Here is a 14,204-nt window from a genome sequence, read left to right as displayed (position 1 = left end):
AGGCTGGAGTGGAGTGGCCGGATCTCAGCTCACTGCAAGCTCCGCCTCCAGGGTTTACGCTATTCTCCTGCCTCAGCCTCCCGAGTAGCTGGGACTACAGGAGCCCACCACCTCGCCCGGCTAGTTTTTTGTATTTTTTTTAGTAGAGACAGGGTTTCACCGTGTTACCCAGGATGGTCTCGATCTCCTGACCTCGTGATCCGCCCGTCTCGGCCTCCCAAAGTACTGGGATTACAGGCTTGAGCCACCGCGCCCGGCCTATTTTTCTATTTCTTAACTTGGACGATGATTATATTTTCACTTTGTGATAATTCATTAAGTTGCACACTTATCATTGATGTATTTTCCTGCATGTTTTGTTATAGTTCAATAAAGAAGTTTAAAATCAAGGCCTACTACCTACCCAGCAAAGGGTAATCCTCCTTTCTGTTGCAGATGAGGCACGCCATACCAAACATGCTGAAGAGAAGGAAAAAAAGAAAAAAAACAGATGTTAGATTCAAAACAGGGAAATATTGAGAGCAAGAGTGACTAGTTCTTAGTCCCCAGAAAGTTTCCTTCTCAATTGCTAACATGAGTCTATCCCCTGACTCAAGGGTTGCAAATGCCAAGAGAAGGAGAAAGGAGAAGGTCTTACTTGATAGTGGAGAATCCAAAGAACTCAGGAAGCATCTGTTTCCATAGTACCTGGCACATTGTTCAATAAATGCTTGTTGAGTCTGCACTGGTAGAGGAAACCCCTTTCTAAGGAGATCAGACACCTGATATATGGCCCAATAGACTTCAATGTGGTGCAGAGTCACACATTCTGCAAAAATTCCACCAATTGCTTAAACAATAATAGCGCACCTTTTTTTAAGCACATGCTATGTGTCTGGTGCAGTTCCAAGTGCTTTACATGCATCATTTTCTTTAATCCTGACAAAAACACCGTTCAGAAGTACTACTTGGCTGGGAGCAGTGGCTCACGCCTGTAATCCCAGCACTTTGGGAGGCCAAGGCGGGTAGATCACGAGGTCAGGAGATCGAGATCATCCTGGCTAACACGGTGAAACCCTGTCTCTGCCAAAAATACAAAGTGAAATTAACCGGGCATGGTGGCAGGCGCCTGTAGTCCCAGCTCCTCGGGGAGGCTGAGGCAGGAGAACGGCGTGAACCTGGGAGGCGGAGCTTGCAGTGAGCCGAGATCGTGCCACTGCACTCCAGCCTGGGCGACCGAGCGAGACTCCGTCTAAAAAAAAAGAAAGAAAGGAAAAAGCACTACTGGCCAGACGCAGTGGCTCACACTTGTAATCCCAGCACTTTGGGAGGCTGAAACAGCTGAATCATCTGACGTCAGGAGTTTGAGACCAGCCTGACCAACATGGTGAAACTCTGTCTCTACTAAAAATACAAAAATTAGCTGGACGTAGTGGCATGCGCCTGTCAGTCCAGCTACTCTGGAGGCTGAGGCAGGAGAATCGCTGGAATCCAGGAGACGGAGGTTGTAGTGAGCCAAGATCATGCCATTGCATTCCATCCTGGTCAACAAGAGCAAAGTTCCATCTCAAAAAAAAAAAAAGAAAGAAAAAAAAGTAGTATGACTATTACGTTCATTTCGCCAGTGAGGAAATTCAGGCACAAAGAGTTTAATTGCCCAAGACCCCACAGCAGGTAGTAACACAGGATACTGACAGTGTCCCAGCATAGGCCAGGGTGCATATGTTTCCTCACTCCGTAACAGTATCTCTTGAAGAAGCCTTTTACTCAAAATGGATTATGCCCTTCTCTGAACTACAATACTACTTTGTTATGCCTCTCTTATAGCATATATCAAAGGTTCCCATGTAACGTACAGCTAAGTTTGTGTATGTTGGTCTTCCCCACTTTATTGTGAATTTTCTAGGCAGGAACTGGGTCCTGTTCATATGTGTATGTGTATTTCTACACTCTTTTATCTACAGAGATGGTACAGAAAAATCATGAAGAGTGCAGGCTTTGAGATCAGATAGTCCTGGGTTTGCATAGTAAACTGACTGCATTAATGGCCCCAGTACCTGTATCTATGCCCTTTGCCGTGTAACTTGGCAGAGTCCTCTCATTCTGGACTCAGCCTTGTGAATGCTTTCGTCAATGGACTGTCTGCAAACATAACACAAGAAGAGGCTTGAAAAATGCTTTTGCATTGGGCCTGCTCTCTTGCTCCTCCAATATTGCCAGGACAAACATACTGGATGGAAGATGAGACACATAGAACCTAATTGCCCTAATTACCCCAACTGAGGCCGCTAACTTGGCTGACAGCCTGTTGAACCCCAGGCATGTGAATAAGCCAAGACAAGATCAACCAAATCCAGCCAAGATCAACTGAATCCCACACTTGTGAGAAAAACAAATGTTTATTTTTGCACACCACTGAGGTTTTGTGATTGCCCGTAAGGTCACATTATTGTGACTGAATCTTGACTCCATTGCACACTATAGATATAGCCATAGACAAGTCATTTAACATCTCTGAGCCTCAGTTTTTGAATTTATAAAATGGAAATTATAATAGTTTCTATCTCATATGGTCAATATTAAGACTAAATTATATATTTTGAGGTAAAGTACCTGATGTTTAATAAGTACTCACTAAAAATTATTATTCATTCATGTATTCAAACTGCACTTTCTTGATGGCCTATGTACGCCAAGCACAGTGCTCAGCCTCAGGAATACTGAAGTGAATAATAAAGACATTTTGACCCAACTGCAGCCCTGGTTCTCTTATCTGACTCTTGAAGACCTTGATTCTAGCTTGCTAACAAAAAGAATAACAACTTTCTGCTTTCCGTGCTATTCATTTATTCATCATTATTGAGGACCTACTGTATATCAAGCACTGGGGATATAAGAATAAAGAAATAATTAGTATCTTCAAAGAGTTCACAGTGTAACAAGTGAAAAGTATAGCAAGTGAATAATTGTGATATAGGGTGAGGAGTGTTCTAATGTAGTAATATGCTATAGGAGGAGAAAAGGAAGAGGAAGGAGGAAGACAAAGGAGGAAAGAGCTTAACTGTCTAGCTGGGATGGGGAATTCATAGAGGAATGTCTATGAATCCCTCGAGCTGGGTTTCAAAAATTGACTGTGGTTTTCCCAATAAACCAGGAGTAGGTGGGTGCTGATGAGGACAATCTACTTAAACAACCCAGAGGAGGGGGCACAGGAGGAGATGAGTTTGGAAAGGCAGGTGGTACCCTGTATGTCATTGCAGAGATTTTCAACATCACCATGAAAATGACTAAAAGCCATCGAAGGATTTTAAGCTTCAAAGTGACACCCATAAATCGATGCTGAGCTTTTGGGGAATGTATGTCACTAAAGACTTAGAGGAGGAATAATATCTTACACTCTTCTAACCCTATTCAGCATATGGTTGACATAATTAGTAAATATTTAATAGTTGGTGATTGGGCCCATTTGGGTGCAAATAGATACTCAAATGAGAGGATTTTTTCTTTGGTTTGTACAACTTCGAAGAATCACCCTCATATTCTCAGATCTGAGGAGAGAATGGGTTCTTCTACCATGCCATAGTGTCAGTCGGATGGAGGAAAGATTAAGGATTTTGAAGTCTGGGACTTGGTCTGGGGAAAGCATAGATTTCAACTTCTTGAATTGGTTCCAAATCTTAAACGGGTGATTGCTTTGCTATCATAATTCTCCCACTTCTTTACTAAAATATACTTCAAAATTAATGCTCCACACTCACACTTTCTCAGTATGGCCCAAATACTGATACAATGGTCCAGAATCTCCAACACCTTTCATAACTTTCTTTGGAAGCTCTTTAAAAAAGTAGGCTGGTAGGTTGCTGCCATTGTAGGTGACAGAGTCACAGGTCACAATTCCTGGGTAGTACATCATCATCCTGGCAGCTATGTTGACTTTTTGACCAATGACTATAATAAGAAAGATAAAGTCAAAGATCAGGGAAATAACAGCTATTGAACTGAATGTAATCTGAAACATACTGTCCCCAAATAGCATGTTTACCCTTTACTCCCTTTGTCACTCATGAATGACATACAAGTCTAGCCTCAAGACCCATATTCAGCCAATGGCTGTTAACAAAATATGCAGGGAGTTAATCAGCCATTAGCAAAGTTTCTGCCTCACCTGGGAGGCCAAGAGAATCATCTGCTCAGGGATGGAAGGGCCTTGAGTATGGAGCAGGCTCTGTAAGTGGGATGGCCACAGCACTGAAGGCTCTCAAAGAAGGTGTGAACTGGTCTTCTAATACAAGGTGGACAAACACAAGCTCGGGCCTGGGGTACTGATCCCCATATGAGACACAAAATTGTGTCTGTATGCTCCTATGAATAAACCTTCATTTGGCAATTTCTTGATTTAGTAAATGGGCTAGAAGAGGCGTGCATGGAGAATTGAAGCACAGGCTCTGAAGGCAGACTGTGCAGGGTTGAACACCAGCTCTACCTCTAACTATGTGCAAATTACTTGGGGCAATTACTTTAAATAACTCCTCATGCCTCCATTCTCTAACCTATAAAATAGGGATGATAATAGTATCTATCTCAGAGGGTAGTTTATGAAGATTAATGAGTTAATACACGCTTATCACTTTGAACAGCAGCTGGCTGCTTGTAAGCCCTCAATTAATATTACTACAAGTGAGGCAGCAAATGTGTCACTTTAACATAAACTTGAATACTTCTGAACGAGATACTCTTTTTAAAAACTATTTATTGTGGAGAAATTTGACCATAAAATAAAATATAATTTAATGAATTTCCGTATACCCATCACCCCATCCCAATAAGCCATTAGCCCATCTCCAATCCTGCCCCATCCTCACCCCCATACACTCCCCACCCTGTGTACTTTCGAAGAAAATCTCAGGCATTGTATCATTTCAGACATAACTATCTTGATATTTTACATATAGTCAGTATTTTAGATGCATTATTGCTGAAAATCTTAAACCCTGATAGGATGGAAGAGGGAAGTAATAGAGTCCTGAAATCTGGAGATAACATTTACTTACTACTACTCTCTTTTGAGAGTATCACTATTTTTCAGTAATATCAACATTCATAATTTTTAAGGAGTTCTAGCCTATTCCAGGAATTAAGAGAAGTAACTACTTATTGTTAACAGGAAATTATTACAGGAGTCCCTCATTCCATCAACATATAGCCTCCCACTGTTCCCCTCCCGTGACTACATATTTCTCATACTCATGCGGAGCCCCAGAAATGCACACTCTGCAAGCATTGAGAGCTCCATGGCTTGGCTCCATCTGGAAGACTCTCTGAGGACAGGGCCCATGTCTCACTCATTTTTGTGCTTCCTCCCTCAAAGCCCAGTGGCAAGGTGCTGTGTTTGTGGAAAGAAAAGTGGAGATGAGCTGACTCAGCACACCTGTGTACTCGTGTCTCACAGTGTGTCCAACGATCCCACAGAAGACAATCCCACTGGCAACGCCGATGGATACAGTTCTGGTGCAGGGGAGACAAGATTTGTGGGGAAAGAGACAAAGATAATGAGCATAGAGGAAGTGGGAAGGGTGGGAAATAATGCCTGGGTTGGGAAAGGGTGGGAAAGGATTTTCTCTATCCGTTGGAATCAGTTTATGGCATTTCTACATGGCCCGGAGATGCGAGGGAGGAACAACAGTTTAAGACACAGGACTAAGTTCTTAATTAATTCTTCTTTCTTTCCTGTTCCCTGCATGCCCTCCCCTACGTATGCCTCAAAAGGGTCAGGGACCACTGGGTGGGACCAGGGTCAACACTCACTGGATTTTGTGGACTTGAGAGCAGAAGTCAAATATATCCATAGCACATTCCAGAGCATGAGTGAGCTCGTCAGGTACCTTTTCCCCAGGGAAGCCAAAGATACAGAGGAAAGAGCAGCCCTGTGAGGGAGAGAGACAGCAACCACAGCTGATGGACAGTGTGCTTTCAACTGACGGGCCAGAAGGCTCAACAGAGAGCCCGCAGCAATTTTCGGCTTCTGAATCAAATTTCATCATGATTTCTCTCACAGTATTTTATTTTTAGTACACTTCAGTCACTTCTACTGCATCATCAACAGGAGGGCTTGAGCCCTGGAGAAGGGCTTGTTTTGCTCCAGATGTAGTGAATAGGGCTGAGCTATCTGTGTGCATGCTCCAGCTTACTCTCTCCTGGGACCAAGGTCCATGCTGCAAGGTGCTCAGTTTAAGTCTATGAAGCAGCAGCACAGAGCAGTGGAAAAGGCACCAGCTCTGGAATCAGAAAGTCTCTGTTCTCAAGCCACTTCTCAACTGTGGAAACTTAGTAAGTCAATTACAATCTAGGAACTTCGTTTATCTATCTGAAAATGGATATACTGTAGACCTGCTGAGATGCTTTTGCCTACTAAAAGAATTAATGTGTTATATATTCAAAAAGTCATCGTAAACTATAAAGTACTTTGCAGATACTGTTATCATTCTTAGGGATAAAGGCTTAAGCTGTGAGTAGGTTTTCTTTTCATAAAGCTAACTGTTCCATGCAATGATTCAACTCTAAAGCTTGGCATTTGTAGTATTAGTCACTTAAAAAAAGACCTCAGTCAGGTGCTGTTGTCTGTAAGAAAAGGGCATTGTGAATAAAGGATGATGGGTTGAAATTTTGAGTTTTTGACATGTTACATCCTGATAAAATGCAAAGAACGCTAAAATACCTCAGTTTCTTCAACCCTGTCCAAAAGAATTTGATCAACTATTAGATCTTTAAAAGAACTGGGATCTGCCTTGACGTGAAGGGAGAAACCCTGCTTCTAGGTATGTGTAAAGAGGGCCACCCCTTTGGGGGAAGCAGGGAGCCCATTTGCCTGCAAATTTATGTAGTGGCCTGGCAAGAGCTTTTGATTCCCCCAGCTCTCATTTATTGCGTGCTGACTCTAAGATAGGCATTACACCAAGTGCCTCACACATATTACATTATTTAAAACTTTCCACAATCATTTGAGGCAAATACTATCCCCATTCAAAGAGGAATAAACCAAGGCTCAGAGAAGTTCAATGACTTGTTAACTCTCACAGCTGGGAATATCTGGAGCCATGTCTGCAAGACACGAAAGATTATTCTCTTAGATTCTATACTCTTTTCTTATGATACCCATGAATCAATATTGAAGAAGATACTGGAGGCACCAGGCTGGAAGTAATCCCTTTCCCAGAACTCCCATAGCACAGAGTTAGTTTGTCTCATATGGAATGCATGCTTTCTGCCTAGTTGTGTCAATGTGTGTGTTACTCATCTCTGCTGCCCAGCCCTATTTTTCATCTTCTATGAAATGCTCAGTAAATGCTTGTTGTATTAGTGAGTGAGTGGATGCAGGGCAGTAATTAAGTGCTCTGCTTTTAATACACAAAAGGAATTGAGATGGGAAATCAATTCTCATATATGCATCTGTGGTCCTTTGTTCATCACATCACTTTTCTCTGAATTGATTAAGAACAGAGTGAAGACCAGGCGCAGTGGCTCACGCCTGTAATCCCAGCACTTTGGGAGGCTGAGGCAGGTGGATCACTTGAGGTCAGGAATTCGAGACCCACCTGGCCAACATGGCGAAACCCCATCTCTACTAAAAATACAAAACTTAGCTGGGTGTGGTGGTGCATGCCTGTAATCCCAGCTACTCAGGAGACCGAGTCAAGAGAATCACTTGAACCCGGGAGGCGGAGGTTACAGTGAGCCAAGATTGCACCACTGCATTCCAGCCTGGGCAACAGAGCAAGACTCCATCTCAAAAAAAAAAAACAGAGTGAAAACACCTGGGAGCAGAGGCAGTGCCCTCCCTACCATGGATGAAAATAAAGGGGGAACTGGAGGTCTTGACATGGCAAGTGGGCATTCTTGGAAACAAGCTTCTGGGGTGTGAAGGTTGCTAGACTCCTGACCCGAAACCCCCGGGTAATACATCATGCGCTGGGCTGGAGACTTACGTGTAGTGAGAGGTTACCCAGCGTAGTGAGCTCAGACAGGGATGGCAGACTGCCTGGGTTTGAATCCCAGCCTCCCCCTTTACTAGCTTGATGATCATGAGCAAAACGTAATCTCACCTTGTCCTTGTCCTGGCATCCTAATCTCTGTTTCAGCATCCTCATCTATATAATGAGGATAATGACAAGAGCACTTACCACTCAGAGTGGTCATGAGGATGAAATGAGTCAATACAGATCAGGTCCTGAGAACAGTGCCTGGCACAGAGTAAGTGCCATATCCACCATAGAAGTTGTAATTATAAAGACTGGCCTTCTAGGTTAAATTTCTTTTTTTGTTTGGTTGAGACGGAATCTTACTATATAGCCCAGGCTGGAGTGCAGTGGCGTGATCTCGGCTCACCACAACCTCCGCCTCTCAGGTTCAAGCCATTGTCCTACCTCAGCCTCCTGAGTAGCTGAGATTATAGGCACTTGCCACCACACCTGGCTAATTTTTGTATTTTTAGTAGAGACAAGGTTTCACTATGTTGGCTAGGCTGATCTTGAACTCCTGATCTCAAGTGATTCGCCTACCTCGGCCTCCCAAAGAACTGGGATTACAGGCGTGAGCCACCACGCCCAGCCTCTAGGTTAAATTTCCCATGTCTATTCTCTCCGTCTCACCAATGTGCTTGTCCATGAATGCTAACCTCAAACTATTGGTAGGTTCCCATCCCATAGTTCACACTTACCTTGTCAAACATGAAGACTTTATTGATTTGGCCTTGGAAGATCTTCAGGACAGAAGTGATGTGTATATAGGCATCCTGGATGGCTGGGCCTATCTCTTCTGCTTTGTCTTGGTCTTCAAACATCAGGTTCACAAACACAGTCGTCACTGGGCGAAGCTCAGACAAATAGCCCTGAAGCTGCTTGTCATCAATCTGCAAAGTAGACAGCAGCTTTCTGTAGGTGTCCTTGGCAGTGGATCCCTCCCCCAACACTGCCCCCACCTCATACCTGAAATCATCTAGGGAATGTCTGCCTCAGAATGTGTGAGGTAAAACGTGACAGAGCCAGCATGCCTGAAGTCGAGCAGATGGAAATAGAACCAAAATCCCTCTCTTCCAGTGGGGACTTATGCATGTGCTAATTTTTGGCCAGCAACCACTCCATTACCCCAACAGCTGGCTTCCTCATGCCAATATGAGCCATCGCAATAAGGGAAAGAACTACTGTTCTTTTTGGCTCTCTTAGTTTTTAAAAAAATTTAAAATTTTTTTAATTTTTGTAGATCTATAGTAAATGTACATATTTATGTGTTACATGAGATATTTTGATACAGGCATGCAATGTGTGATAATCACATCAGGGTAAATGGATTATTCATCCCCTCAAGCATTTATTGTTTGTGTTACAAACAATCCAATTATACTCTTTTAGTTGTTTTAAAAATGTATGGTTGTGTTAGTCCGTTCTCCCACTGCTATAAAGAACTACCTGAGACTAGGTAATTTACAAAGAAATGAGATTTAATTGACTCACAGTTCCCTGGGCTGTACAGGAAGCATGGCTGGGGAGGACTCAAACTTATAATACGGGGGAAGACGAAGGAGAAGCAGGCATGTCTTATATGGCCAGAGGAGAGCAGGGGGAAGTGCTACACACTTTTAAACAACCAGATCCCATGAGAACTCATTCACTATCATGGGAACAGCAAGGGTGTAATCTACCCCTATGATCCAATCACCTTCTACCAGTCCCCTCCACCAACATTGGGGATTATAATTCAACATGAGATTTGGGAGGGGATACAAATCCAAATCATATCAATGATTATATTATTTTTTACTATAGTTACTCTGTTGTGCTAGCAAACACTAGGTCTTTCTCATTCTTTCTCATTTTTTGTACTCATTGACCATCCCCAATTCCTCCTCATCCCCCACTACCCTTCCCAGCCTTTGATAGCCATCCTTATATTCTCTATCCCCATGAGTTCAATGGTTTTATTTTTTATTTTTATTTTTATTTTTTTGAGACAGAGTCTCGCTCTGTCGCTCAGGCTGGAGTGCAGTGGCACGATCTCGGCTCACTGCAAGCCCTGCCTCCTGGGTTCAAGTGATTCTCCTGCCTTAGCTTCCTGAGTAGCTGGGATTACAGGCACGTACCAACACACCCGGCTAATTTTTGTATTTTTAGTAGAGATGAGGTTTCACCATGTTGGTCAGGCTGGTCTCCAACTCCTGCCCTCATGATCTGCCCGCCTCGGCCTCCCAAAGTACTGGGATTACAGGCATGAGCCACCGTGCCCAGCCCAACAGTTTTAATTTTTAGCGCCCACAAATAAGTGTGAACATGCGGTTTCTCTTTCTATACCTGGTTTATTTCACTTAACATATTGACTTCCAGTTCCATTCATGTTGTTGCAAATGACAGATCTCATTCTTTTTTATGACTGAATAGTACTTCGTTGTGTAAATGTACCACATTTTCTTTATCCATTTCTCTGTTGATGGACACTTAAGTTGCTTCCAAGTCTTGACTATTGTGAATAGCACCGTGGTAAACATGGGAGTGCAGATATCTCTTCAATATATTGATTTCTTTTGAGTATGTATCTAGGAGTAGAATTTCTAGATTGTATGGTAGCTCTATTTTTTAGCTTTTTGAGGACTTGCAAACTGTTCTCCATAGTGGTTGTGCTAATTTACATTCTCATTAACAGCATACAAGGATTCCCTTTTTTTCGCATCCTGTCCAGCATTTGTTATTGCCTGTCTTTTGGATAAAAGTCATTTTAACTGGGATGAGATGATAATCTTATTGTAGCTTTGATTTTCATTTATCTGATGATCAATGATGTTGAGCACCTTTTCACATACTTGTTTGCCATTTGTATGTCTTCTTTGAGAAATGTCTATGTAGTTTTGTTTTTTTTTTTTTTTTTGAGACGCAGTCTCACTCTGTTGCCCGGGCTGGAGTGCAGTGGCACATCTCAGCTCACTGCAACCTCCGCCTCCCAGGTTCAAGCGATACTCTTGCCTCAGCCTCCTGAGCAGCTGGGATTACAGGCGCCTGCCACTACACCCAAGTACTTTTTTGTATTTTTAGTAGAGATGGGGTTTCACCATGTTGGCTAGGCTGGTCTTGAACTCCTGATCTCATGATTTGCCCGCCTCGGCCTCCCAAAGTGCCGGGATTACAGGTGTGAGCCACTGTGCCTGGCCTTATTCAGATCTTTTACCCATTTTTTAAATTGGATTATTAGATTTTTTTCTAAGGAGCTGTTAGAGCTCCTTATATATTCTGGAGATTAATTCCTTGTCATATGGGTAGTTTGCAAATACTTTCTTCCATTTCTTCACTTTGTTGACAGTTTCTTTTGCTGTGCAGAAACTTTTAAAGCTTGATGTTAAAATCAATGTGCAAAAACCACAAGCATTCCTGTACACCAATAACAGACAGAGAGCCAAATCATGAGCGAATTACCATTCACAATTGCTTCAAAGAGAATAAAATACCTAGGAATCCCACTTATAAGGGATGTGAAGGACCTCTTCAAGGAGAACTACAAACCACTGCTCAATGAAATAAAAGAGGACACAAACAAATGGAAGAATATTCCATGCCCATGGAGAGAAAGAATCAATATCATGAAAATGGCCATACAGCCCAAGGTAATTTATAGATTCAATGCCATCCCCATCAAGCACCAATGACTTTCTTTACAGAATTGGAAAAAACTACTTTAAAGTTCATATGGAACCAAAAAAGAGCCCGCATTGCCAAGACAATCCTAAGTCAAAAGAACAAAGCTGGAGGCATCATGCTACCCGACTTCAAACTATACTACAAGGCTACAGTAACCAAAACAGCATGATACTGGTACCAAAACAGAGATATAGACCAATGGAACAGAACAGAGCCCTCAGAAATAATACCACACATCTACAACCATCTGATCTTTGACAAACCTGACAAAAACAAGAAATGGGGAAAAGATTCCCTATTTAATAAATGGTACTGGGAAAAGTGGCTAGCCATATGTAGAAAGCTGAAACTGGATCCCTTCCTTACACCTTATACAAAAATTAATTCAAGATGGATTAAAGACTTAAATGTTAGACCTAAAACCATAAAAACCCTAGAAGAAAATCTAGGCAATACCACTCAGGATGTAGGCATGGGCAAGGACTTCTTGACTAAAACACCAAAAGCGATGGCAACAAAAGCCCAAATAGACAAATGGGATCTAATTAAACTAAAGTGCTTCTGCACATCAAAAGAAACTACCATCAGAGTGAACAGGCAACCTACAGAATGGGAGAAAATTTTTATAATCTACCCATCTGACAAAGGGCTAATATCCAGAATCTACAAAGAACTTAAACACATTTACAAGAAAAAAATTAAACAGCCCCATCAAAAAGTGGGCAAAGGATATGAACAGACTTCTCAAAAGAAGACATTTATGCAGCCAACAGACACATGAAAAAATGCTCATCATCACTGGCCATCAGAGAAATGCAAATCAAAACCACAATGAGACATCATCTTATACCAGTTAGAATGGCGATCATTAAAAAGTCAGGAAATAATAGGTGCTGGAGAGGATGTGGAGAAATAGGAACACTTTTACACTGTTGGTGGGACTGTAAACTAGTTCACCCATTGTGGAAGACAGTGTGGTGATTCCTCAAGGATCTAGAACTAGAAATACCATTTGACCCAGCCATCCCATTACTGGGTATATACCCAAAGGATTATAAATCATGCTGCTATAAAGACACATGCACGTGTATGTTTATTGCAGTACTATTCACAATAGCAAAGACTTGGAACCAACCCAAATGTCCATCAGTGATAGACTGAATTAAGAAAATGTGACACATACACACCATAGAATACTATGCAGCCATAAAAAGGGATGAGTTCATGTCCTTTGTAGGGACACAGATGAAGCTGGAAACATCATTCTGAGCAAACTATCGCAAGGACAGAAAACCAAATGCCACATGTTCTCACTCATAGGTGGGAATTGAACAATGAGAACGCTTGGATGCAGGGTGGGGGACATCACACACTGGGGCCTGTCGTGGAGTGGGGGGAGGGGGAGGGATAGCATTAGGAGATATACCTAATATAAATGACGAGTTAATGAGTGCAGGATACCAACGTGGCACATGTATACATATGTAACAAACCTGCACATTGTGCACATGTACCCTAGAACTTAAAGTATAATTTAAAAAAATACAAAAATAAAAGATTAAAAAAAGCTCATAAATGAAACTAAGTTTTTATCTGATAAAATAATTCTAAAAAAAAAAACTTGATGTTATCCCATTTGTCCATTTTTGCTTTGGTTGCCTGTGTTTGTGGGGTATTACTCAAGAAATCTTTGCCCACTCCAATGTCCTTGAGAGTTTCTCCAATATTTTCTTGTAGTAGTTTCATAGTTTGAGGTCTCAAAGTCTTTAATCCATTTTGACTTGATTTTTGTATATAGTGAGAGATAGGAGTCTAGTTTCATTCATCTGCATATGGATATCCAGTTTTTCCCAGCACAATTTATTGAAGGGATTGTCTTTTCCTTAATGTATATTCTTGGCTCTTTTGTCAAAAATTAGTTCACTATAGATGTATGAATTTATTTCTGGGTTTGCTGTTCTGTTCCACTCCTCTACATGTCTGTTTTTATGCCAGTACTATGCTATTTGGGTTGCTATAGCTCTGTGGTATAGTTTGAAGTCAGGTAATATGATTCCTCCTGATTTATTCTTTTTCCTTAGGATAGCTTTAGCTACTCTGAGTCTTTTGCGGCTCCATGTAAATTTGAGAATTTTTTTCTATTTCTGTGAAGAATGTCATTGGTATTTTGATAGGTATTACATTGAATCTGTAGATTGCTTTGGTTAGTACGAATATTCTTCCAATCTATGAACATGGAATATCTTTCATTTTTTTTTGTGGACTCTTCAATTTCTTGCGTCAACATTTTATAGTTTTCATGGTAGAGATCTTTCACTTCTTTGGTTAATTACTAGGTACTTTATTTTATTTTAAGCTATTGTTAACAGGATTACTTTCTTGATTTCTTTTTCAGATTGTTCACTGTTAGCATATAGAAATGCTGATTTTTGTATGATGATTTTGTATACTGTGACTTTGTTGAATTTGTTTATCAGTTCTAATGGTTTTTTGGTGGAGTCTTTAGGTTTTTCCAAATATAATAAGATAATCTGAAAACAAGGATAATTT

The 14,204-nt window shown here is 41.5% G+C and overlaps 1 protein-coding gene across 3 annotated transcripts in view; it reads right to left on the bottom strand.

Moving 5' to 3' along the window:
- Positions 1 to 14,204, bottom strand: part of ADCY10 (adenylate cyclase 10) — a 98,101-nt gene that overhangs the window by 60,113 nt on the left and 23,784 nt on the right. For all 3 annotated transcript variants that reach the window (XM_025393747.1, XM_025393754.1, XM_025393738.1), the window contains 5 exons: positions 8,693 to 8,884; positions 5,785 to 5,903; positions 5,408 to 5,484; positions 3,738 to 3,927; positions 404 to 459 (listed from right to left, as the gene is read on the bottom strand). In XM_025393747.1, the coding sequence (XP_025249532.1) occupies positions 404 to 459; positions 3,738 to 3,927; positions 5,408 to 5,484; positions 5,785 to 5,903; positions 8,693 to 8,884 (634 nt within the window). The remainder of the gene's footprint in view (positions 1 to 403; positions 460 to 3,737; positions 3,928 to 5,407; positions 5,485 to 5,784; positions 5,904 to 8,692; positions 8,885 to 14,204) is intronic.

The sequence above is a fragment of the Theropithecus gelada genome, chromosome 1 (assembly GCF_003255815.1).
Source record: "Theropithecus gelada isolate Dixy chromosome 1, Tgel_1.0, whole genome shotgun sequence".
In the NCBI taxonomy this organism is placed as follows: Eukaryota; Metazoa; Chordata; class Mammalia; order Primates; family Cercopithecidae; genus Theropithecus; species Theropithecus gelada.
This window is presented reverse-complemented; position numbering and strand designations above follow the sequence as displayed.